This window comes from Manacus vitellinus, unplaced genomic scaffold (genome assembly GCF_001715985.3).
Source record: "Manacus vitellinus isolate BGI_N305 unplaced genomic scaffold, ASM171598v3 scaffold_1_pilon, whole genome shotgun sequence".
NCBI classification, from domain to species: Eukaryota; Metazoa; Chordata; class Aves; order Passeriformes; family Pipridae; genus Manacus; species Manacus vitellinus.
Genome location: NW_021939396.1, coordinates 8,505,723 through 8,528,610, shown reverse-complemented (window position 1 = coordinate 8,528,610; position 22,888 = coordinate 8,505,723). Strand labels below are relative to the sequence as shown.

The 22,888-nt window shown below is 38.0% G+C and overlaps 1 protein-coding gene across 5 annotated transcripts in view; it reads right to left on the bottom strand.

Annotated features, from left to right (window-relative positions):
• FAM49B (family with sequence similarity 49 member B) overlaps positions 1–22,888 on the bottom strand; it is a 97,669-nt gene that overhangs the window by 2,865 nt on the left and 71,916 nt on the right. For 2 of the 5 annotated variants that reach the window (XM_018076753.2, XM_018076760.1), the window contains exons 4-12: positions 14,482–14,564; positions 8,421–8,542; positions 6,617–6,722; positions 5,445–5,581; positions 4,738–4,815; positions 4,523–4,639; positions 3,341–3,420; positions 2,056–2,182; positions 406–476 (exon numbers count right to left, since the gene is read on the bottom strand). In XM_018076753.2, the coding sequence (XP_017932242.1) occupies positions 406–476; positions 2,056–2,182; positions 3,341–3,420; positions 4,523–4,639; positions 4,738–4,815; positions 5,445–5,581; positions 6,617–6,722; positions 8,421–8,542; positions 14,482–14,554 (911 nt within the window). In that variant the 5' untranslated portion in view covers positions 14,555–14,564. Of the gene's footprint in view, positions 1–405; positions 477–2,055; positions 2,183–3,340; positions 3,421–4,522; positions 4,640–4,737; positions 4,816–5,444; positions 5,582–6,616; positions 6,723–8,420; positions 8,543–14,481; positions 14,565–15,565; positions 15,649–22,888 lie in introns of all 5 variants that reach the window. The other 3 variants (XM_018076769.2, XM_018076775.2, XM_025895400.2) reach the window with 3 other exon arrangements.

Sequence of the window (22,888 nt, the reverse complement as noted above, 5' to 3'; positions counted from 1 at the left end):
ATACACTGAATTATTAACTTTTCCTTACTTCTCCAATTAGTATGGCAAATTTTTGTCTCATCTATTCTAAAGCAAAAGCATTGAGATTTGTGCCTTAAGTACTTTCTGAAAGAGGAACAATTTATAGTTACTTGCCACACCATACTGACTCATTCTTAGCCTGCATGCAGGTATGTACACAAAAAGCTATCTTAGAATGAGAACTTCAAGTTTACAACCCAGCTGTTAGAACTGGCTTCCTCATGCACTCTCGTCCCAAGACAATTGGAAGACAAGCCTGCAATGATCACATTCACCTTTCCCTGTAACAGTGACTGATTACTCTGCTGCTGAAGAAAATGCCCTGGACAATTCATGAAATTTCATATCAAAATATTAACAAAATCTAAACCAAAAAAAGAGTACCTGAGAGCATTTAGAAGGCCTTCTACACTGTTAGGAGGCTGGTCTTTAAGAACTTTGATGCATCCTTTCATCTAGGAGTTAAAATAAGATACAGTTTTTTTCATGCTAGTACCTTCTGAGTTTACAGAAATGTTTTATATTCAGTTTATCAAAAAGAAAAAAATAAGTATTTAAAAACAGCAGCACCGTAAAGACATTTTCTGGATATTAGAAAGGAATTAAGCTTTCAGTATTATATTTTCCTATGACAGACTGGTTTAGTTACTTAAAAAGCTGCATTCTGAGTGCACCCTCAGCAAAGTCTGCTGATGACACCAGGCTCTGTGGTGCAGTCAACACGCTGGAGGGAAGGGATGGCATCCAGAGGGACATGGACATGCTTGAGAAGTGGACCCGTGTGAACCTCATGAAGCTCAACAAGTCCAGGTACAAGATCCTGCACCTGGGAGAGGGAAATCCCAAGCACAAATACAGGCTGGGCAGAAAATGGATTGGGAGCTGCCCTTAAGAGAAAGACCTGGGGGGTGTTGGTGGACAAACAGTTCAACATGACCCTGCAAAAAAACCAAAAAGCCAAACATGTCCTGGGCTGCGTGGGCAGCAGGTCAAGGGAGGCAATTCTCCCCCTCTGGACCCAGTTCTGGGGTCCCCAATTCGCCCTGCTGGAGCGAGTCCAGAGGAGGCCATGAAGATGCTTCCAAGGCTGGAGAACCCCTCCTTTGAAGACAGGCTGGGAGAGTTGGGGCTGTTCCGCCTGGAGAAGAGAGGGCTCTGGGGAGATCTTATAGCACCTTCCAGTACCTAAAGGGGGCTACAAGAGAGCTGGAAAGAGACTTTTCACACAGGCTTGGAGTGATAGCATGAGGGAGAATGGCTTTAGACTGCTATTCCATGCCTGGAAGTGTTCAAGGCCAGGCTGGACAGGGCCTTAAGCAACCTGGTCTGGAGGAAGGTGTCCCTGCTCATGGCAGGGGGGTTGGTACTAGGTGATCCTTAAGGTCCCTTCCAACCCAAGCCATTCTATGACAACTTCAGACAATGTGACTTTCATGTCAAGCTCTGCTTTACTGACCTTAAGAAAAAAAGAAGGAAACTGTAAAAAAAAATACCTGTTTATCATAAATCCTTTAAGAATTACTACATTCAGTCAGTGAAATAATGACCAACTCTGTAGTTACTACAACAGGATAACAGACCATTTTAAACAACCATGAAGCCACATACAGTAACAGCATGTATTCCAGACTTATGAACTAGCAGCAGAAAGTTAAACATTTGAAAGCTGGCAGATTATGAACTGAGCTATTTACCAGGCAGTGAGGAACAAGCCAGATGCTGTTGTTGTTTTCAGTCATTCTGATTTGGATCTTTCAGCACAACCACTATTTACAAGTATTTTAAGACACTACCTGAATTCCATAAAAACAGATTTTTCATGTCTAAAACCGATCATTTACATGACTGAAGGCCTAGCTTGTATTTCTCACTACTTTAATATATATTTTTGCTCACAGTTACCACTACCCATTTAGCATCAATCCAACTTATCCAATCCAACATCTGCTACTAGAACTTGAAAGACAGAAAAGGAACCTACACACTATACACAATTTAAATACTCAAGAGATTATTTAGCAACAATAAACTTACATCAATTTTTGAAGTTTTGGCAAAAGCGCCCACTGGATGCACGTGGTCATAGAGTATGATGACACCCACCATTACCCTCAGACAGAATGATACTGTTTCCTCATTTGTAAACCTGCTTCTATATTCACTGTAATTTAAAAACACAGGTTATTATCTATGAAACACAGGATAAGAGTACATACTAGTAACACCCAAAATAAGATTAAAGAGAAAAATTCTACTATAAGTCCTCAGAGAACAAAAAGAATCCTCTGCCAAAAAAATCCAAATCCACCAACCCTAAGTTTTTGGTAGTTTTCTTTTTTCCTTTCAAATCAGACAACAGCTTAGAAAGAGTTACCTGAAGATTAAAAAAGATTCTCAAACCTAAAAGAGGACCCAGCTGCTAAAAAGATTAACTTTGCTTTCCTACACTTTTCCCTGCCACCCTATAATACACACCCAAACTTCTGACTCAGGGAAAAAAAAAAAGTAAAGAAAGAAAGCTAATGAACAACATTTAACTACTTTCTTGAATGGAACAGTCCGTTCCTAAGAAGGGTAAGAATATAAATGTTTGGAGCTCTTAATGTACTTCAAAACATACATGCTGTGGTATTTGGACAGAAAATTACTTAAATAAGACACAGTTTACGTGCAAGTAATTTTACCAGTGCAAAACTATTTAGAACACAAAGAAACAGATAAAATAAAATAAAAAAACAAACCAAAACAACAACAAAAAAGTCCAAACCAACCAACCAAAAAAAAAACCAAAATCAAACCCCAAAGTTTACTCTGACTTTTTGATCATACTCCCAGTGCCTCTCAAACGTATAGTAGACAACAGACTGCCTTCATGCCTAGAAATCGCCTCTTAATTCCCCAGACAGGGGCACTGTCATTTTGTTACAGCCATCAGCTGGGCCAGCCCACAAGGACATACCATCTAGCACATTGCCCACAGCCCCTCTTTCAGGAGGCCCTAGGCAATCATGCTCAAATAGTCTATTTCTCTGAATTATACATGAGAAAACCACTTATAAAGAGTGCCAAGAGGTTGTCTAGCTTCCATAGCCATGCTATTTTTAAATATTAATACGTTCAGAAAAGCAGACCGCATGATTTGCATGGCTAGCAAAATGAGACAATGTAGTTTCATGTCAAGGTAAACAACTAGGCTGGTAAAAAGAAAACACCATAGTTCCTAATTACCTCAATTATATTTCTTTCACCTTATGCATCACAAGTCACGGCTGAGATTCAGACATGACTCAGACCCAGTACAAGCACTGTTTATACTCACGGGGTTTCCAGCATGACCCTGCACACACTGGCCATGGTGCTTAAGCAATCTGTTGTATTCTCTATTGGTAAATTTTTATTCTGCAAAAGAAGATTAACAGTTTCCAATTCAATTATTGTGAAATATTGTGCTACAAAACCTAAATCAAATCAGTGATCTGCTAGCATGGCAACATGGGGGAATTAAAAACATCAATACAACTATGGTAAGTCAGGTAGTCTTGCACTGTTTTTTTTAAAATGTTACCATATAGGTTAGCAACTTCCAGAACAAAGTCTAACACACAGGTTTTGCTTGCTTAGTGTAGTCAAAGAACTACACTATTGACATTACAGACTTCTGGTAAATTTTAAAGGACTCATCTAACTTGCTCCTTCAAGACAGAAATTTCTACAGCCAAATATATTCATCTCCTGTAATAGTGAAAAATCGCAGCAGATGAACATCACAAAGAAATATAAAACAAGAGGTCAATTTTCTTGAGGCATTTCAAGCATAAAGTGGAACTTAGAAAAAATATTAAAAGACAAATGTATCTTTGCATTAATCATGTAACATACAATTATTTTTAATTAAGAAATAGTGTGCATTCTTTGCATGTAAGCCAAAAATCATCACAGTTACCAGAAGGCAAGCACAATACTTGCAGTGACTGGATTTTACTACCAATATTTATCTAGGTAATTAAGCATAAATAGTGTCAAAATGTTGGAATACTTTTCCCATTCAGGATCCTCCTGTTTTGCAATAATGTAGTATACTTGACTTTACACAGTGTAACCTTCTCTCGGGAAGGAGAAAAGGAAGCTACATTTCAATTCCATTCCTTATTTCAAGCACACAGAATCAAACTGTTTCACTTTCAATTTTCTGTAATTTCCGCTCTAAACCACCACCAAAATGGAGGCAAAATACTTACCGGTCCCCCTCCCTCTTTGAGGAAAGGTATCAGCACTGATGTGACACTATGCACTAACTTTTGGTGACACAAAAAGTGGCTGAAGTTGCTAACCTCTACAGCATCTGGGAAAAGACACTTCACATTTCTTGAAGCTTCAAAAAAAAACCAAGTTTGTTTTCTAGATGCCAAATTAAGCCTGGTAGAAGTTTTGTGTTCCAAATAATGCCTGGCCCTGTGGTGCTCTGAAGCACACTATCCAGGACACACATTTACACTCTTACCTCTGACACAAACTTTGTGGTAGCATCACTTAAGGTTTTCAACATTGGCGTCGCTTCAGCGTAAAATAAAGACATTCTGTTTGCCAACTCGTTATTTACTTCATTTTCTCCCTCTGCCTACAAAACAGAAGGAAAAAAAAATTTAGTTGTTCTGTACATGAAGAAGAGGGGTGGTAGCATAAGATTATATGTCATCTCCTCCAAGGGTTACCTACTGGGACATTGTTAATCCTCATACGGCTCAGAGTTCTTCTATAGTAGCTGAAGTCATTCTGTATAGCAGGATTTGTCATCTATATAGATATGGAAGCAAGAGAGTTGTAACAAATTCGAGAAAAATAAGGACAAGTGTTCATAAAATATAATACTCCAAATAAGAAAATATTTGGCTTCCTCAAGTAAAAAGGCCTGTGACATGTTGGGAACTGATAACCACAAAGTAAAGCCTTCTGGTTAGTTTCTCAGATTTTGCAAAACAAGATCTAACAGGAAAAAGAAAAGGAGCAGGAGACAGAAATTAGCAGGCTGAAAAAAAATTGTTTTCCGAGTTTGACTCCAAGGATCAGACCAGCAAATTAATAATCATTTCATCTTAGTTCTTTGCACATTAGCAAGAAAATAGTTGGACTATGCATGTGCACAAACTAAGAGTAGTAGCAGTATCCCAAGAGATATGCCAAATTTGGATGAAGAAACATGATTAATATGAACTGAAATATAACAAGTGCCTAAAGCAAATATGTTATTTCATCTCTTTCCAGTCTAATCTAACTCTAGGTCATGCAAGCAAGCCAAGTACACTAGATCTTTGAGTATGTACTGCACACTCTGTTCTAGAAGAGAACACAACCTGGACTGCTTCAGTAAACAGACTTGGCTTCTTTTTGCCAGCCTTTGTGCTTACAAAACTACGAGTTCTTACCTTGAGCTCATCAAATCGGAGTGTAAAGTGAAGAATTTCTGCAAACTGCTTGGCGAGAGCCTGCTCTCGCTCCAGGTGCTGCGTTGGGGAGTAGGGAGTGCTGGTCAGGGCTCCCAGCAGGCCTCGCAATCCTGCCTCTAAAACGACAGGACAGTACTTTGCCATATACAACTGCATCTGCTTCTCGTATCTCTATTGGCTGATATCCTGCATGCTAGACTTAAAATATACATCTGCCAAAATACATGCTGGTTAATATAAGCAATTAATTGCTTATTTATGTGTCGCTGTTGTCATATTTACTTACAAACTGCTCTACAGACTAAGTCACACTGGCACTGAGAGCCACAAAAAAAAAGTTCTTGAAAAGCTTCATCTGCAACATTTGTGTAGGACATATTTCAATAACCTGTGTTAGCAGACTTAAGCCTTTAAGATAACACAGAATTCAAGAGGCACATAACTATAAGCAGAAGTCATGTCTTAAGATAAACTTATAATCCACTTCCTGTTCATCTTCTTGAGAAAAATGCCTCACCTCTTTAACAAAGCAGAACTTGTCTGCAAAAAGTTTCCATGTTTTGAACTCATTTTTTCATGAGCTATGCTAATAACTCTGATTAAAAGTGAGATAACAACAGATAGTTTGTGAAAAAACAAGTCTAATAGGTTTAATCAGCTTAGCCACCACATCAGTCAAGTTGGTTTCATAAGAGGTATGAAGCACCATCTTAAGTATTGCAACTGTGTGAACCAAGATCAGGCATTTCCACAGACCAAATTATTTCTGGTGCTTAGGGACAAATTATACAGACACTTTTAAATTCTCTTGGTATGAGAAACATTAACAGGACTAATTCCCGGATTATTTAGTCCACTAATTTTCAAACAATCAGCTGGTTACTGCTTTCTGGAGTTACTAAAGGAGTAGGGAAGGAGGATGACAAGCATGTTCCCATTCTCTCTCTCCTTTCAGGTACCCACTGAAGCAAGTCTGCTGTTGCATGCAAGAAGGTAGTACACAGATATAAATAAGATCCAATCCAGTGTATGGAAGGAATCTATGCAACATAACCTTTTTTCTATTAAGGAGCTGACCTAGATGTGATCACATATGCCAAATATACTAATTAATGAAGACAAAAAACACAAGTTAATACCTTTCTACTTACCTAGTCTTTGAGAAAATTCATAGAATTTCTTTAGTTTGCCTACTAGTGGCACAACTGCACCCCATGCCTTCTCTTGCAGCTTCTCATCATTGGGATGCTGTATTGCCTTAAATTAGAAAAGGAGAGGAAAACAGTATGCTTAGATTAAGAATAACTGATGCACTGCTGACTAAAAAAAATTATTAAAAAACCTACGCAGGACAATTGTTTGAAGATCTAATAACTAAAAATTCTACCTACTGAGAGGTTTTCCAGTTGAGAGACAAGCCTGTACTAACCCAAGTCTGTTCCAAAAAGGTCTAAGTAATTGTGTTGAAAGTAAGTATCCTGAACAGGAAAACAACGTGGAGAGAGTAAAAAGAAATTGTTAAAAATAAAGCTACTCAGATAAGAAAATTTACATAACCAGACCTCATTAATTAAAATCAACAATTTCACTGTGGTTCCTCCCAGCAAAAAAGTTTAGTAATTAAAGTCTCATCCTAATGTTGGTATCTATCACCAACTCCTGAATTTGTGCAGGAAAAAAAAAATCAACAACTTTGCTGTGAAATTCAGGCTAAATATTACAGTAGGAGCATTTAAGCATACTCAACAACATAATCAGGACATGGTGTGCACCAGATCTTTGAGGTATATATGCATAGATCTTGTTTTTACAGTAAACTTCCCAAACAGAATACTTTAAATTCAACCTCTCTAGGTTTTTAAGATAGAAACTTGACTACTTAGCAACTGAAAATATACTAAGAAAAGAGAAATAAAAATGTTCATAACTCTCCTGCTGCATTTTCAATGTCAACTCCTTGATTCTGAAATATGTTTTGGTCAATCCTGGGCTGTGAGTTGCATCACACTCCTCTCTGGTCCCTAGAAAGATTCCTTCCTGAGATGTCTCCCTCCTTTCAGGAGTGCCTCTCTTTTCTCCAAGAGAGCTGCAGGCTTCCTCACTGAGCCACAAATTCCTGGCTGATCCTACAGCCTCTCCCTGATCCTGCTCCTTCCTTGAAGAACAAGTAAGCCATCTCCCCTCCTAAGGTTTTTTTGTGTGACACAGTTACCCTTTTTAAACCTACTTGATGAATTCAATGGAGAAAAAAACTCTCGAAGCTGAATGTCTATGAGTATCTCAATATTGTCTGGAGAGAGCAGAGAGCCCTCCTATCTAATACTATTTCTTAAGGGTATGTTACAGTGAGTAACTCCTCACTTCAGGATTAGAGCAGCCCCCATTGCTGCGTGTGAGGAAGAAAGAACGGAGGTTGGGAAAGGATTTATCTCACCCTTTTTTAAACATAAAGAAAAAAATGGAGTGACATTCTGTACAGAAACTTTGCTTCTCCAAAAGTCTACTGTAGTAAATAAAAGCCAACTAAAAGGGATTGAAAATGAGATGTCTTTTGTGTTAGGATTACCACACCAGACTTCTCCAATTACTGCACAAGAAGATGTCAGCACTACTCAGTATTGCACTGTAGTCACACCACGTTCTTTCTAAATTCACTACTAACTCAAGAAGAGTTCATGTGGGAACACAAAGAAAAATCAATAGCAACAATTGCCTGAAAAGTTTGAGAAGCATCATTTGCTATTACACATGTGGATTAATATGACTGAAACAAGCGACATCTGTTTCGCTGTTAAAAAGAAACATTCCAGAGCAGAAATTCAAGATAGTGATTTTAATAGACAACATGCTCTGCCAAAACAGCTCCTGCAAGCAAAGTTAAAACCCAGCAGTATTTGGTTAGGATCAGACAATGAACAACCACAGGTTGTGCACAATTGTAACACTCTAGCTCACCTCTCGTATTTCATGGCCAGCTCCTCTATATGACTGCAAGTCTTCCAGTATTCCTTCTGCATCCTTTAACACTACATTCACCTGATTATAAATTTCCTTTTCAGATTCTGTAGGTTGGGCATCTAAACAGCAGAACATATTACAAGCATATATATATATTTAACAACAATATGGAATTCAACAGGCACACCATCACCTATGGGAAAATTCTTCATGCAGCAACTCATCAAGAATTTCCATTCCCTGAAGAGCTACTACAATGTATGAAGAACTCCAGGAGAGTAATTTTATTCATTTTAGTAGTCTCTTAGCTTCATTTACCATCCCAAAAACCCACCTGGAATCTATCCTTCCTGACTTATTTAAAACTGAGTTAGGAGAAGAAATCCTGATGAGTTGTCTTCATGACCATGATATAATTTCACCTTGGGGTACAGTACAGGCTCACTGGAAGAGATTTAGGTAAGCACTCAGACACACTCACTGCAGATAGCAGAGGTGTCCATGTCCATTGTTATCTAGGAACATTGCATCAGGTCATTTCCCATCTTCTCTGCCTCATCTTTAACTAGCTGGGAAAGGAGCCATATCTTTTACTTCTAAATATAATTAATTCTCAAAACATATTCTTTATTGCACTCATTGTACAGAGTTGAGAACAAAAAGATCTCATGCGAGCTTGTGGGGTTTTTTTTTGTCCCGTCTTTAAAGATATATGCTGTGCCTCAGGTTTTGTATAATTGATAAGGACTTCCCAAATGCATATTTGATCATAATTTCAAAAAGCTACACATATACTTTTAAAGAAAGGCAAATCTGTAAAAAGTATGTTTTGAGAAGGATCAACAAAAGGCTTTAACCTTTAAAAAGAATCACCTAGTACAAATATCTTGGACATGGTTTACCTGAAATGAAATACTTTTTTTTTTTAAACTTTGATGGAATCTACAAGGGTAGTTCCTTTTAGACTAATATTTAAAAAAATAATTGTTAGTTACTGAAGCTTTTTTAAGAAAAAAAAAAAAACAACAAGAAACCCCCACTTTTCTCTTTACATGGGGAAAATATGTTATGAAATAAATATCATTGTATTTCAGTTCACTATTTCCAATGCCAAAAATCAGGATATTAACAATAGATTCTTTTTTATAGGGACAAACAAAAGCTATCTAAGGACAATATATTCTCATGACTTTATGCAGTTTAAGGAGTCTGGAAAATGTCTTTTTAATAGTGCTTTTTCCATGACCCATATGTACAATTTCCTATGGAAGTTAGGTAAATCTTTACATTTGAAATAAAACCACCACAGTATTCTAGTGTTTCACACTAGAAAAACACAAGAGAAAATGAAGTTTGTATTAGGAGAAAAGAAATTTCACATGCATTGCCTGTATGGATTTTTCTGTAATTTTTGCACAATACTTCTTATTTTTATGGTTTATTGCATAGACAGTCTGTGTTATTGGCAAATATGCCTACATATAGACCTTGCAACAGTTTAACTGATATTTTGAGAAACATCAAGAATTAGCACAGGTTAAAAAAAAGCTGGTCACTCCTTTAAAAATAAATAAATAAAAGAGCACCACATTGATTAGGCATCGAGTAAAAGTGGCCAGTGCTTTTCAGATCATCACAAAGGTCACATAATTTTGAAAGCTGCTGAAGACTGCTGTAAGAAATGAAGACAAAAAATGAGGGAAAAGAGCAGACAGGGAAGCACCAGTTGACTGGCAGCAGTTCATGCACGAACATGAAATGCTACAGTGAAATACAGACTAAAACGTGAAGCTCTGTAGCATTCCAGATTGTGTTATTAAATAATGCAATCAAGACTTGTCACTTGGATCATCTCACACTGAGTACATCTCCTGCCTACTTAATTTTTCATGCCATTTTTTCTTTACCCTGTGTAGTAGAGGAGACCTCATTTTTCAACATTGGGAGGGCAGAGCAGAAGGGTCCACAAGAACTCCTGCTCCTCATTTCAAAACACACCAACAAGCAGAGCAGCTGCAGTTCTATGACCCTTCACGAAACAAAAACCATCTTCCAGACACAATTTTAGTGGTCTTCACTGAACAGCTGGCTAGGCAAGTCAACACCTTCATCACTCCTGATAGTATAGGATGTAATCAGCCAACTACTACAATTCATTTCCCTAAAATGTTCCAGGAAACCTAAACCAATTGTTTATACTTAATTTGTTGGAGTAGTGGTTTGTTTGTTTGTTTGCTTGTTTGTTTTGACTATTACCAACTTCTAAATATCAAACTGTTTTAAAACCCAGTAGGTACTGAGTTATTTATTTTGGTATGTATTTCATCTTGGACCTTTCATTTGGTGGACCTAGTCCTCTCCAATAAAAGAAATCTGTAAACCTGATTAGTCCCAACTCATTTCCTCTGCCATCTGTAATTTTTTTTTCCACCGAGAAGAGAGCCCAATTTTAAAAAGCAAACTTGAATTCTTTTATAATCCCTTCAGAATACATTTAAGATCTTATTAGGATAGAGATAAAAAAGATGATACAGAAAATCTTCAAGACCTAGTGATGGTTGACCCAGAGCAAATGGTTTATTTGCTTCTCAGTGCTGGTCAGGGCACTGTATTCTGAAAGCCCATCACAGGTGGAGAAAGAGGGTCCCTCTTCCTAAGCACAGCTGTCACCTTGACTAGATCAAGGTCCCAATCCCATATTATGGGAATAGCATCCCTCAGTATGTACCTGAGGACTGAACCTACGGGACTTTGGCTCGAGAATCACTAATTGTGGAATTCGTTTTCCTCAATGTGGAGGGCACAGAGCAGGAAAGGGAGTTGTACTTCTAGAGTTACTCCGGGCAACTAAGAAAAAGCAGCCAGCAATGCCAGGCATCCAAACAGGAGGATGAAGGAGACAAAATGTCAGGGATTTCCCTTTTCCCCCACATCCATTTAAGTTCCTGCTACAATGTTACAACAAGGCCGTGTCTTTACCCACCAATGCTTTTCCATTGGAAAACCAAATGGTTCTCCATTTTCTATGGACAACAGAAAGAACAAACACAGTAAGCACAGCACAGCTCACTGAGATGTCCTGAGTCCTGATACTGTTGCCATGGGAGCTGACCCCTGGTTATTCTGGGCAACTTTCCTATTTTCAGTCCAGTAGTAAGAAAAGGGAAGACTGAGGTCCTGCAAGCAAGTGGGGAGTTCATCTTTAAATTAATTTTAAATTTAATCAGAATGTTACTGTGCTAAAAGCAATATACACTTAGCAGTTTAGAATGCTCACACCATAGAGTATTAAACACAGAAGACCAGACTTGCAACAATATACAAACGCTGTATATGTGAACTAAATACTACAAAAATATGACAACATATGGTATGAGGGGGAACACACACATTTAGTGACTATTTAAAAAAAAATTTGGCTAGCCTACAGAACTAGTAGGCAGAGAAATTTGGGGTTAAAAGTTTACACTGCACAGCAAACACTACTTAAACTGAGATTTTTCCCAGGGAAGAATACGTCAAGTCATCTGAAACTGTCTGGGACAAAACTCACAAACAAGGGAGAGAAAAATCCCAGACTGCTGGAGATGAAATAATTTATTCATCTCTATCAGCATTACTATGGAGAACACTGTCTCTGTGGCTCCTCTGAAACCTGGCCAAGCTCTCTGGGGGTAATACAGAACACTGTCAGCCCTAGCTTGAAATCACCATCTGAAAGTACAATGTATTTTAGCTACTATTCAAATCACTAAATTTGGAAAGGATTTGCACTGTGACAGAAATGACTCTAATGTAAAAGTTGAGCTGTAAGTTTCCCACATTACAGGTGGCTGTTTCATGTGAACAATATCATCCTTGCAAAGCTGTGCACTTTGCTCATGTTCAACTGGCACTGCACAGACTTTAGTAGAATACTTAGGACAACTAATTGCTTCAAATAGGTAAGGTGAATGACCAAAGAAAGAATAAACCAGTGCTGGGGCAAAGGGAAGCCAACAGCCCATCATATCATTTATCAGAATGTTTTTTGCATGCATTCTGGTAGTCCATCACAGCAGTCACTAGAATCTAGCACCAAGACAAATATCTGGGGGAAAAATAATAGTCAGAAGCCAGTCTAAAATCTTTCTAGATTTGAAGTTTTTAGCACTATAAAGCTTTATGGACATTGATTTTTAGCTCTTTGTGGTACTACACAAGAAACATTTAACTAGTCTGCTGACCCCAAAGATATACATATATATAGGGATTTAAGAACAAAACAACAAAAGCCTCCCAACTGCCTATTATTGGGCCAGACGTAACACAGAATTGTCAAATTTGTATTTAATACAGAGCTTACTTGTCCTTCCACATAAAAACACAACATTAAGTATCACAAGATAAAGTGCCAAGTCTTGAAGAAAGATCTTGACTGTGTCAAAGCCAAGATCCTGTCAAGGCAAGCTATCTGAAACAGAGGAGAAAGAAGCATGGATACACAGTATAGCAGCAGAAACAAATGCAGGACAGGGTCCAAAATGAATAAAGAACAGTCTAACAATTCAGCCATAATATAAGTCACTTAATTTAACTGCGTATGTAAACATTTCATGTCAGCAACCTGCTTACTCTCATGCCAAATCTTGTTCATGCTCAAAACATGCATTTTAAAACAAAATTGACAGCTAAAGAATCTGTATTAAAAAACAAAACAAAAAAAAAAAAACACAGCAATTTTTATTGCAATTTATTTAAGAATTATGCCTCTTCCATCCAGCTAACTTGAATTTCATTTACTCCAGTTAAATGTTCAACATTTGCAGATTAAGCTGGAACTTCACAGCTCAAAAATTCTCACTATGAGTCCTCCCTACTTCACTAACTTGTACCTATTCTGACAATATGCAAGATTCGGTCTTAAAGAAGCTTTGTTTCCTGATTTTTGAATACAGCCTTTGATTAATCTTCCCTTTATGAATGATTTGTATGATAATCATCTTCCAATAATAATATACTCATAAGAGACAACTGATAAAAATCAACACTATAAGGTAAGGGTTTAGAGAAGTTGTAAGTTTAAATGTCATCGAAGTAAAACCATATTTCTCCAAGCATTCGCTTCCATATTATAACTAATATAAACAAGCTACTGTTTCATCAAACACAACTGAAAATAATTCAGGGGAAGAAAAGAAGATATAAAGCATCTCAAATTGTCCATATCACAATACTTCATTAATTTTTTTATTACACTATTTCATTGTATTTTATAACATGGTCAAAATGCACTTGAGAATTAATTTTCTTAGTTTTAAGGTTGTTGATGTACAGCTGGGTAAAGCAACGGTGCATACCAAAAGATAGTAATTAAACATGCATAGCAGAAGCCAGCAACACTTACCTGCCATTCTTAGGCTTTACTGTATCATGCAACAAAAACTAAAAGCAGAAATACGGACAATATGTGAACCTTCTAGAACACCTGGCATTGATCAGCCAAGTCACATCTCTTTTCAAAAGAAATTTTATTTCTATACACTCTGAGATCCCCTTTTAAGAAGGGATGAGGCTAAATTTCAGTGCCAAATCAAATAAGGTTCACATATACACATTTAACGTGATGATGCTGGAGCTATGAATAGCTGCTGTGAGCAAATCTGTATATGCAGCATTATTAAGTGGAAGTGATGAGAATCATGTTTCATTTTCAGTCCTTCCTTTAAGGTGCATCCATCTCCTTGCAATTTCAGCAAGTTTTCAAATAATTCCAATTCTTTTTAAAGTTTTGATTTAAAGCAGGCAGAATTTTAATTTAAGAAATAAGAACCATATCAGGTTTCAACAGTAAAATATAATTTGAAAGGCCTCTCTGAAATAAAGATTTTACATTTTAGAACCTGAGGATATTTTAGAACAGGTTATTGCTTTATATCAAAGTTTGCTGAACAATTATCCATAGCTCAAGCATACAAAGCAGTTAGAAAGATGGCAAAATGAAAACATACATTAAGTACATGACAAATGCAGTCTACTGCAGGCAAAGAGTAATAGATATATAAAATCATCTTCTCACTTTCAAAATCAAGGAAAAAATTTGGCCCCTGCTCAAGGTCTGTGCATGTCAAAACTTTTAGAAGGTTCCCCATGTTAAGGTACCTGCCAAGACAAGAATGAGAGAAAAGAAAATTTTCTTTTTATAAGAAGGAACAGCCCAAATGTAGTTGATTGAAGCAGTGGGGGGAAAGAAGACCAGAGAGTTCCATCAGGCACAAACCCATCCTTCAGGCTGCCCCCCCGATGGGTGAGGGGAGACCCCCACACCTCGAGGAGGTACAGCTGGTGGTCCCAGCCATGCAGCTTTCCTGTAAGAAGTGACCACGTCACCAACATCTTCACAGCTCCCCTTCTGGAAAGGGGCAGAATCCAAACAAAGGCTTTGCCAGTGACTCATTCTGTCCTGGAACACCCTAGCACCAGTGTCCTGAGCAGGAGTACCGCCTTGAGGGCCAAGTACCATATTTGCAAGCATTAGCCATGCTACAGATTTTTACCTGATGGGACAACAGAAGGAAAGAGCTTTACTTTTGTCAGCCCTTATAATTTTGTCAGAAAGCCATCATAGATCATCAAGGTCACATCAAGATGAATCATTTCAGTGTGCAGAAAATGCTAACACAGGTATGCCACAGATCTTTTACACAAGGTGCCCAAAACATCTGTGAAGATCAGACAGTTTCACTTTGGACTTTCGGATGTTAAAAACGCACATTGACTGCACGATGAATGACCAAAGTGGGATCACTCTTCTCTCAGAGAGGATTACAGTGAACAATGGCTCAGCACAATTACTATGGCATACTGACAGAATTTTCCATTTCATGATTACTTGATTTGCAGGCAGATGGATGGACATCAGTGACCACAGAAACCCAAAATGACTAAGCGCATGGAAAGAAAATTTACACAGCAGCATGATGGTGGCTTGGCTACTACTGGAGGTGAGAAAAAAAAAAAAAAGAGAGGAACAGAAAAAACACATGCAACTCTTTCAAATTCCAGATTTGCAACTGAGTCCCCTGGCCTTCACTGCAGCAGGTATAAGCAACCCTACTGTTACCATCTGAAATGCACCAGCTGTGAAGGGCTGAGAGACTTACTTTCAAAATCCAAGAAAAAATGTGCTGCATTGTGGTCTATGTCCCTGGTTAGCACCTTAATGAGATTACCCATGCCAGCAAACCTAAAAATAAAAATGGCAAAATAATTTAGTTCCAATAACCATTTCCTATTTTAAGTACACGCCTGGGGCTCACTGGAGCAGGGCTCACACTGTGTTTTGCACACTGGACTTGTCAACTTCTGGTGGGAAGCAGAACACATGCACTGTACAGTGCATTTCCATGCCTCTTCTTCTCAGGGATTCTCAAGGATTGTTGACAAAATGGAAAAATCATAAGCTTTGACAAAAATAAAGATTTGACCTCTTTTTCATCTTTGCTTAAATACATTTAAAGAACACGTGACCTATGATGACTGAGCAATTGTTTTGCATAACTGTAGCACCCAGTGCCAAACAAATCCATTATTGCTTAGGACAAAAGCAACCTCAAATGGAACTGGTGTCATCATAAGCCTGTTTTTTTACTATCTCTTCATAATCCAAAAGAGATTTCAGAAAGCCTCTTAGTAGTAGTCATCTGTGGTCAATGAACAGTTTTCCCATTAAATAACAAGTTAAACACAAGTTAGACTTTTCCAAAAGCAGGAGAAAATCAAGTTTCAACATTCTTCTTATGTTTGCTGTCACATTCCAGCTAAAAGAAATGAAAAGTGGAAGAAAAATTAAATAGTTGTTAGGTTACTTGAGAACAGACAAATTATCAAAACAGCTTCAAATGTTACCATAAGTTTCAGAAATCAATACCTTCAGTAGGAGTATGAAAACTGCATTTCATAAGGCAGCCTTTTCAAGGATCCTCCCACATTTTACAGAAGCTGAAAATATACCTAAGAACAATTGCTCTGAAATAACAAGAGCTCACTAGAGTGAGTTGCAAGACAAACAAGACACCACTGAAAAATCTCACCTCAAATTATTTAAGAATAAGACATCAACAGTCTGACATTTGGATTAAAGTGTAAGATATAAAAAAATCAATTTTCAAATTAGTCCAACTATACCAACCTATCATTATATGCTCCTTTTTTCCTGATCTTTACTTTTGCTGAAGACTCATGTTTACCTGGGGGGATGTAGCATGACACTAAGAATCATTAATTTATTCGGAATCAAAGAAACTGAAGCCATGTGAACTCAAAACAAATTGTCTGGCAAATCAAATTTTCAGAACCTGTGTTAACAGATTTCTTGAATTCCATAAGAAAAAGGCAACTGGTTTGTGAGGGGAAAAAGCAAACTAGGAACAGCACATGATTTATTTTTCCAGATCCGCAAGATTCAGCAACTCACACAATCAAGAAAAGCTAGAGAAGTAAGGAGGAATTAATCCCAAATTGTTGAAAATTACTCAATCTTTGCTCCAACAGCTTCTACAGAATGACCAAATGACTGTTAAGAAATCTAGATTTTTAGAACAGTGACTTTGAGTGTAACCCAGCTGATCACAGGCGATTCTGCACACAGAACTTCTTCAGCAGGCATATGCTCGCTTTTTTACACGTTCAGCTTTCCCCTTGAAACTCAAGAAAATGCAAGACCTGCTTCCTAAGCATTTGAATTTAGTTCCTGGAAAGTCAGATCAGACTTCTGAGCCTGTGAGAAACACTCATTATTTCAGGGAATTCTTAAATTAGGGTGCCCAGTTTAGAGGCTTCTCTTAAAACAGAGCCATTAAAACATGTTTCTTCAAAGAGGCAGCTTTTCCAGAACCTTCTATTCCATAGATTAGTAAACTCTTTAATTGCCACACATGCACCAATGCTGTGTAAACACACAACAGCAGAAATCAGAGAAATTACTTTTCTGTATCTCGCAAGCGTGTTCTGCAACACGGGACTGAATAAGCCACTTTGTAATTCAGCCTTATCCAGATCATGAATGTTCTTCTTGTTGGGGAGTGGACAGAGCCATTCTTAAATATTTTCAACAGGGCCAGTAAAAAGCCAAAAGTAGAAGCTGCAATAATGGTGATCCAGTCTGAAGATTCAGATTTAAAACCCAAACCTTAATCTCAGAACAGTGTATTCCATATTTCAATTCCAACATTAACAAGCAGCAAACATGGCAGCATTAACATGGCAGTGAATAGTGTTAATGGTCTAAACAGAACTCCTATACATACAATTACGGCTGTGCTTCAGTTGCACCATCCCCTCCTCCACCAAAATATTTTCCATATCTCAAAAAAAAAAAAAAAAAAGCCTCTGTGTAGGTTTTGCCTTTGTTTTGATATTAACCAGTCTCCTAAGAGTTTATAGGCTCATGAATGTGCTCTGAAGGTCAGAGTAGGGACATACTTACAGGGTTGAAATATTTTGAAGCTAAGTTTACAGGAGAGCATATAGCCACTGCAGAGCAGATTGTTTCATTGAGCCCATACCACCTCCTAAAATGAGTAGGGGGTTGAGGACTCAGCTTGCAATACAAACACCTTAATTCCTCAGAAAGGTTTGCCAGGAAGAATATATGGTTCCTTTTCTGGGTGTTAAGTTTAACAAACAGAGAAGTACAATAAAAGGTTTGGCACTACAGTGGAACAGTCGATGTGATATTCAAGCAGAAGATGCAACTGACCTCAAGGTAAAAGCTCAGTGAAGAGCCTCCCTGAGCAGAGGAGAGAAACTGAGGATGATGACAACAGATTAATTCAACTACAGCAGCAACAAAATGACAAGATGGGATATAGGAATGTATTTCAATTTACATGAACAGAAACATGCATGAACACTTGTTCATAATGAAGTTCCTAACAGACCTCTTCCCTCATGTGTTCAGTGTACTGAAAAAATCTTGATAAACTTTAGTCATAACAGAGCTTTGCACACAAGATGTGCAATCGTATCTGCTTCCTTAGCCGCAAAACATTCATTATATATTCAATTTTTATGGAGTGCATGGAAATCTAGCAGAAGCTGAACAAACAGTATTTTTGAAACTTGAACAAAGGTGAACTGTAACGCTTACTCAAGGATCTCAAACATTCTTTAATACCAGTAAACCTACTGTGTTTTAAGAACTATAAAAATGACCAATTCTCCAAGTTGTATTCCAGAAAAACTTTAAGAAGCTTTAAAGACCTTGAAAACTCAATTAAACAAGAAGATACTTCTCTAGCATTTTTTAGGAGGATACTTCTAGCTTAGCATTCAAGGTAATGAATGAGAGAGCCAACAAGTCAGCATTTACTCTTCCATCCAGGCTAAACATTCCCTTCTTGAGCTCTGAAATGGCTTCTTAGAAACAAGACCATGGTGCCACCTGTGGAATTTCCCAGATCCATGGAAGCAGCATCAGGTCAACACGCCATGGTTAAGGTTAGGTGGCTCTACACTTCTGTATATTATTTTCCTTCCAAAGGTACAGCTTAGCAGCAAGCAAAGCTGACCTGCTGCACTCAGGTGGAACACTACAGAGAGCAAAATGAAATCTGACCTTTCTGAGAAGCTGCTGTGTCAGCAGAATACCTGGATCAATCTAGAGTAAAGCAACCTAGCTCAGAGATACATCAGGCCCCTGACAGATAAGATAAAGATTTACTAGAGATTCTTGTTTTGTTCAAGATGGCTCATCATTTGCATTTCTTCTGGGTCCAAAACACATTACAGGACCACTACTGGTTCTAATATTAAAAATTATGACAATTTGCATGTAGCATGAGAAGCAATCTATAAAACCAGCCACTAGTTACCTTCAGCAACCTCTTCTGCTATTTGATGTCCTGTAAAAGCATCATTAGCACGAAGACTTTGGTAATTCCATGAATTAACCTTGGTAATTAACCACCATAGTGGCATGTCCTGTCAGTAGTACTTCGTTTTCCTTTGAAGTCCACATCTTCAGCTGAAGTAAGTAGAATTACTGGTTTACAAAGTCAGATGTGGTTCCAGTTAGGTAGCCCCGACACTGAGCTACCATGGTCTAGTCAAGGATATATTCCAGCACTAACTGCATCCTTCTTGAGCACATTGCTACATCAATCAGCTCTGATTCAAGAAAGACTTAAACCTGTAGGAAGACCAAAGCCAATAGCAAACACTACTACTGACTTTAATGTCCTGCAACTGGGTTTAATCTTGGAGCCAAATAGCTGGTTCAGAACACTGACTGGAGATGACTTCTGTGGGTGCTAACACACCTTTTGAGCCACAACTCTTCCAGCACAGCTTGGAAAAAAATCCACGCTGAAGCTGTGATCCTCATCAAGAAGAATTCTGCATATTGCAATCACTAACATCAAAATATTCACATGTCCAGCCTTATGTACACTTTAGGTTACTACCTATTTGTTCTTCCACAGCTTCAGGATTGTCAGCCTCTGTCCAATTTTACTTGGTTTTCTCATTCAGAATATATGCAGTACACTGCCAACCAGTTTTACTCCCAGAGGTCTTATTGGTTTTAAGATTTTATAGAGCAGTGTGCAGAAGGAACTCATTAGGTAAACTAAGACTCAGTAAAAGCACACATTAGACCACTGAACTTTTCTCTTGCCACAAATCCAACATCACAAAAATCAGAGCAGAACAAAACCACTAGTTTCTGTCCAAAAACTGTCTGTCCCTGCGAGGCTGCTTAGAATCCCTGCTGGCATGCTCTGTACTCCACCACAATACTCGAGCCACGTGGAGCAGGTTATGGGAAATCGGAGCACGAGCCAAGAACATGGTTTAAACTTGACCTACTTGCAGAGGAAGACATACGGAATGCCACATTGGATTAGGATGATTCCAGCCTTATGGGGTTGTATGATGTTGCGTGTACTGTCATGATCAGACAAGCGGAAAGCAAAGGCATATTTTCAAAACAAGTCTTGCACGCATGCCCTTCCTGCTGAAAACATCCCTGACACACTTCAGCTCCCCCCACCCCCTCCAGGCTAAGCCCAGGGGAAATATAATAGAAATACACGATGCAAGTAAATTCATCTGAGCACTAAAGAAATTTCCCCTCTCACACCTGAAAGAAAAAGTGTACATGAATGAGGATTTTGCTTGTGATTGGTGAGCAGCTGGAGAACTTACTCTCAAAGGTAAAAAGGCTATGAAGGTGTTCCTAAGTGAGATTTTTCATTTTGTTTTGTTCTATTGCAAGAATAGTATGCTTCCAAGTAAGTTTAAAAAAACAGATAAATTGATTAAAAAAATCTGTTTGTGACTGAAGAAAGCCTGCTTCAAGAAAACATCAGCTCACCTTTTGGAAAAGTGTACTCTATTCTCAGTACTAACATCCAGAGTATGAAAACTTTACTCCATGAAAACCTCGTATCCATAGCTCTGGAGTCCAGAGGAGGAAGTTAAGCATAATGCCTCATGGAAAGCACATCTAATGAAATAACAGACATTTTCTTCCCACAATTTGAGTTTTAAATTTTCATTTAGTCATGTAAGTGCAGCATAAACCTCCAATTCAAAGATATTTTGGTGAAAAACAATTATAGCATTAAAAGTCTAACATTATAGTGGAACACCACAGAGTTAAAACACTCACAGTGTTACCACATAAACAAAAACCTCGCTGAACTATTTTTCTAGGATAATCCTATCAGCCTGGCAATTGTTTCATGGCTTACTGAACATTTTCTGCCTACAGTATCTGGCCATGAACAGGGAGAGAAAAAAAAAAAAAAATAAAAGAGGCAGTGAATAGATGGCTGCTCACATCAGCCGAATCCAAGGCAGCCCTTAGCAACACACAGCATCACAGAGCTGACAGCCTATGGGATCCAGTGGCACTTTCTCTTCCAATGAAGCAGTTAAGCTTCACAGCCAGTAAGAATACATCTGCCCTCAGCCTTAAAAGCTAGAGACTGCTGCAGAGATGGAAATAAGCTTGTAAAATATACTGCAGGAATCACTCTTTTCAGGAAGATGTAACATTTTCCCTGGATACAAACACGTTTTTTTCTAGTCTAATGCACATTCACTTCTCTTCTGAATATTGCTAGAGAAGCAGAGATGCTCTCTGACACATTCTAATTCCTACTACTGATATTAGTGGTGTTTAAAGCAAAAAAGATCTGTCATTATACAAAATCCTAAAGCAATAAAATACATTGTCTAGAAAATAAATAATTAGAGTCAACATTAAAAACCATAGCAGTTATCACTCAAGTTGTGGAAAAGTAACCAACACATGGAAGTTATCACCTTTAGATTTAGGAAGGAGAAGTTTGGGGCTACTAGCTTAAAACAAGTTACATATTGGATAATCTGTTTTCATTTTCAGGACTCATCACAGCTCTAGCAACATTACTAACATTAAAGGTAACAGTTCAGATCACGACGCCCAAACGCTGAATCAAATACATAAAGTGCCAGAGCAGTCACCAGTTGTGCATAAAACACACAGTTTTATTCACCGATGGACAAGTTGTTCAAGCAAGTGTTAAGATTTCGTTGGTTTTTATGGACACTTTTGGGACACAGTTCCCAGTCAAAACCATGCCCAGAGCCGCTCATGGCTCTGCACTGCTGACACCCAGTGGCCACAAACCAGGGACTGCAAATCGACCACAATAAGAATAAAAATATGCAGGCCAAAAAACCTCCCAAAAACACGTACCACTGAATTTTTGGGACTTCAGTCATTAATATTTTATCTGAGGAGTGGAAAAACAAATTATACAGCGAGATAGAAAATGTTTTTGTACAGGAAAGTAAAGTATTTGGGCTACTGAAAAGCTGCTCAAAGTTGCCTCTGATGTCAGTTCATTTGGTTAAGCTGACTTTGATATAATAAACTGTTTTAGTTGAAACTGAAGTGGTGTGTTGTTTTTTGTTTTTTGTTCTTTTTTTTTCAGATCACACATCATCAATAAAGTCTCCTTTCTAAACAAAACTGAATTCAAAACTTGTCATATCAGGAAGATGGAGGTCTGCCAGGGAAAACAGACCAATGAATAGACTCACATTCCTCAAAACCAGAATTGTAAAGTACGGTCAGGTCAGTGTTTATTCAGTCCATTTTTCCTCTAAGAGGAAATCAAAGGAAAGGCATTGAAGAATCCACAGTTCCTTTAGAAGAAGGAGTCTTAGAGCCTTGTTAATTTGGGAACATTTCAGTGGCACAGCTGACACTGAATAACGTATTTGACAGGAGCTACAATAAAATAACTAAGCATGCTCACACAAGTCTGGAATAAAACCAATTTGTCTGGAAGAATTACGCTTGTTTTTAAAACAGAACTTGTATTGAATAGGGGAGGGACTATGCTCCAAAAATCTGCTGTGAATTACCCTTCAACAAGTAACTGTACAGTTTTTCAAAGAGTGAATCTGGGGCTAAAAAATAATTAACTATT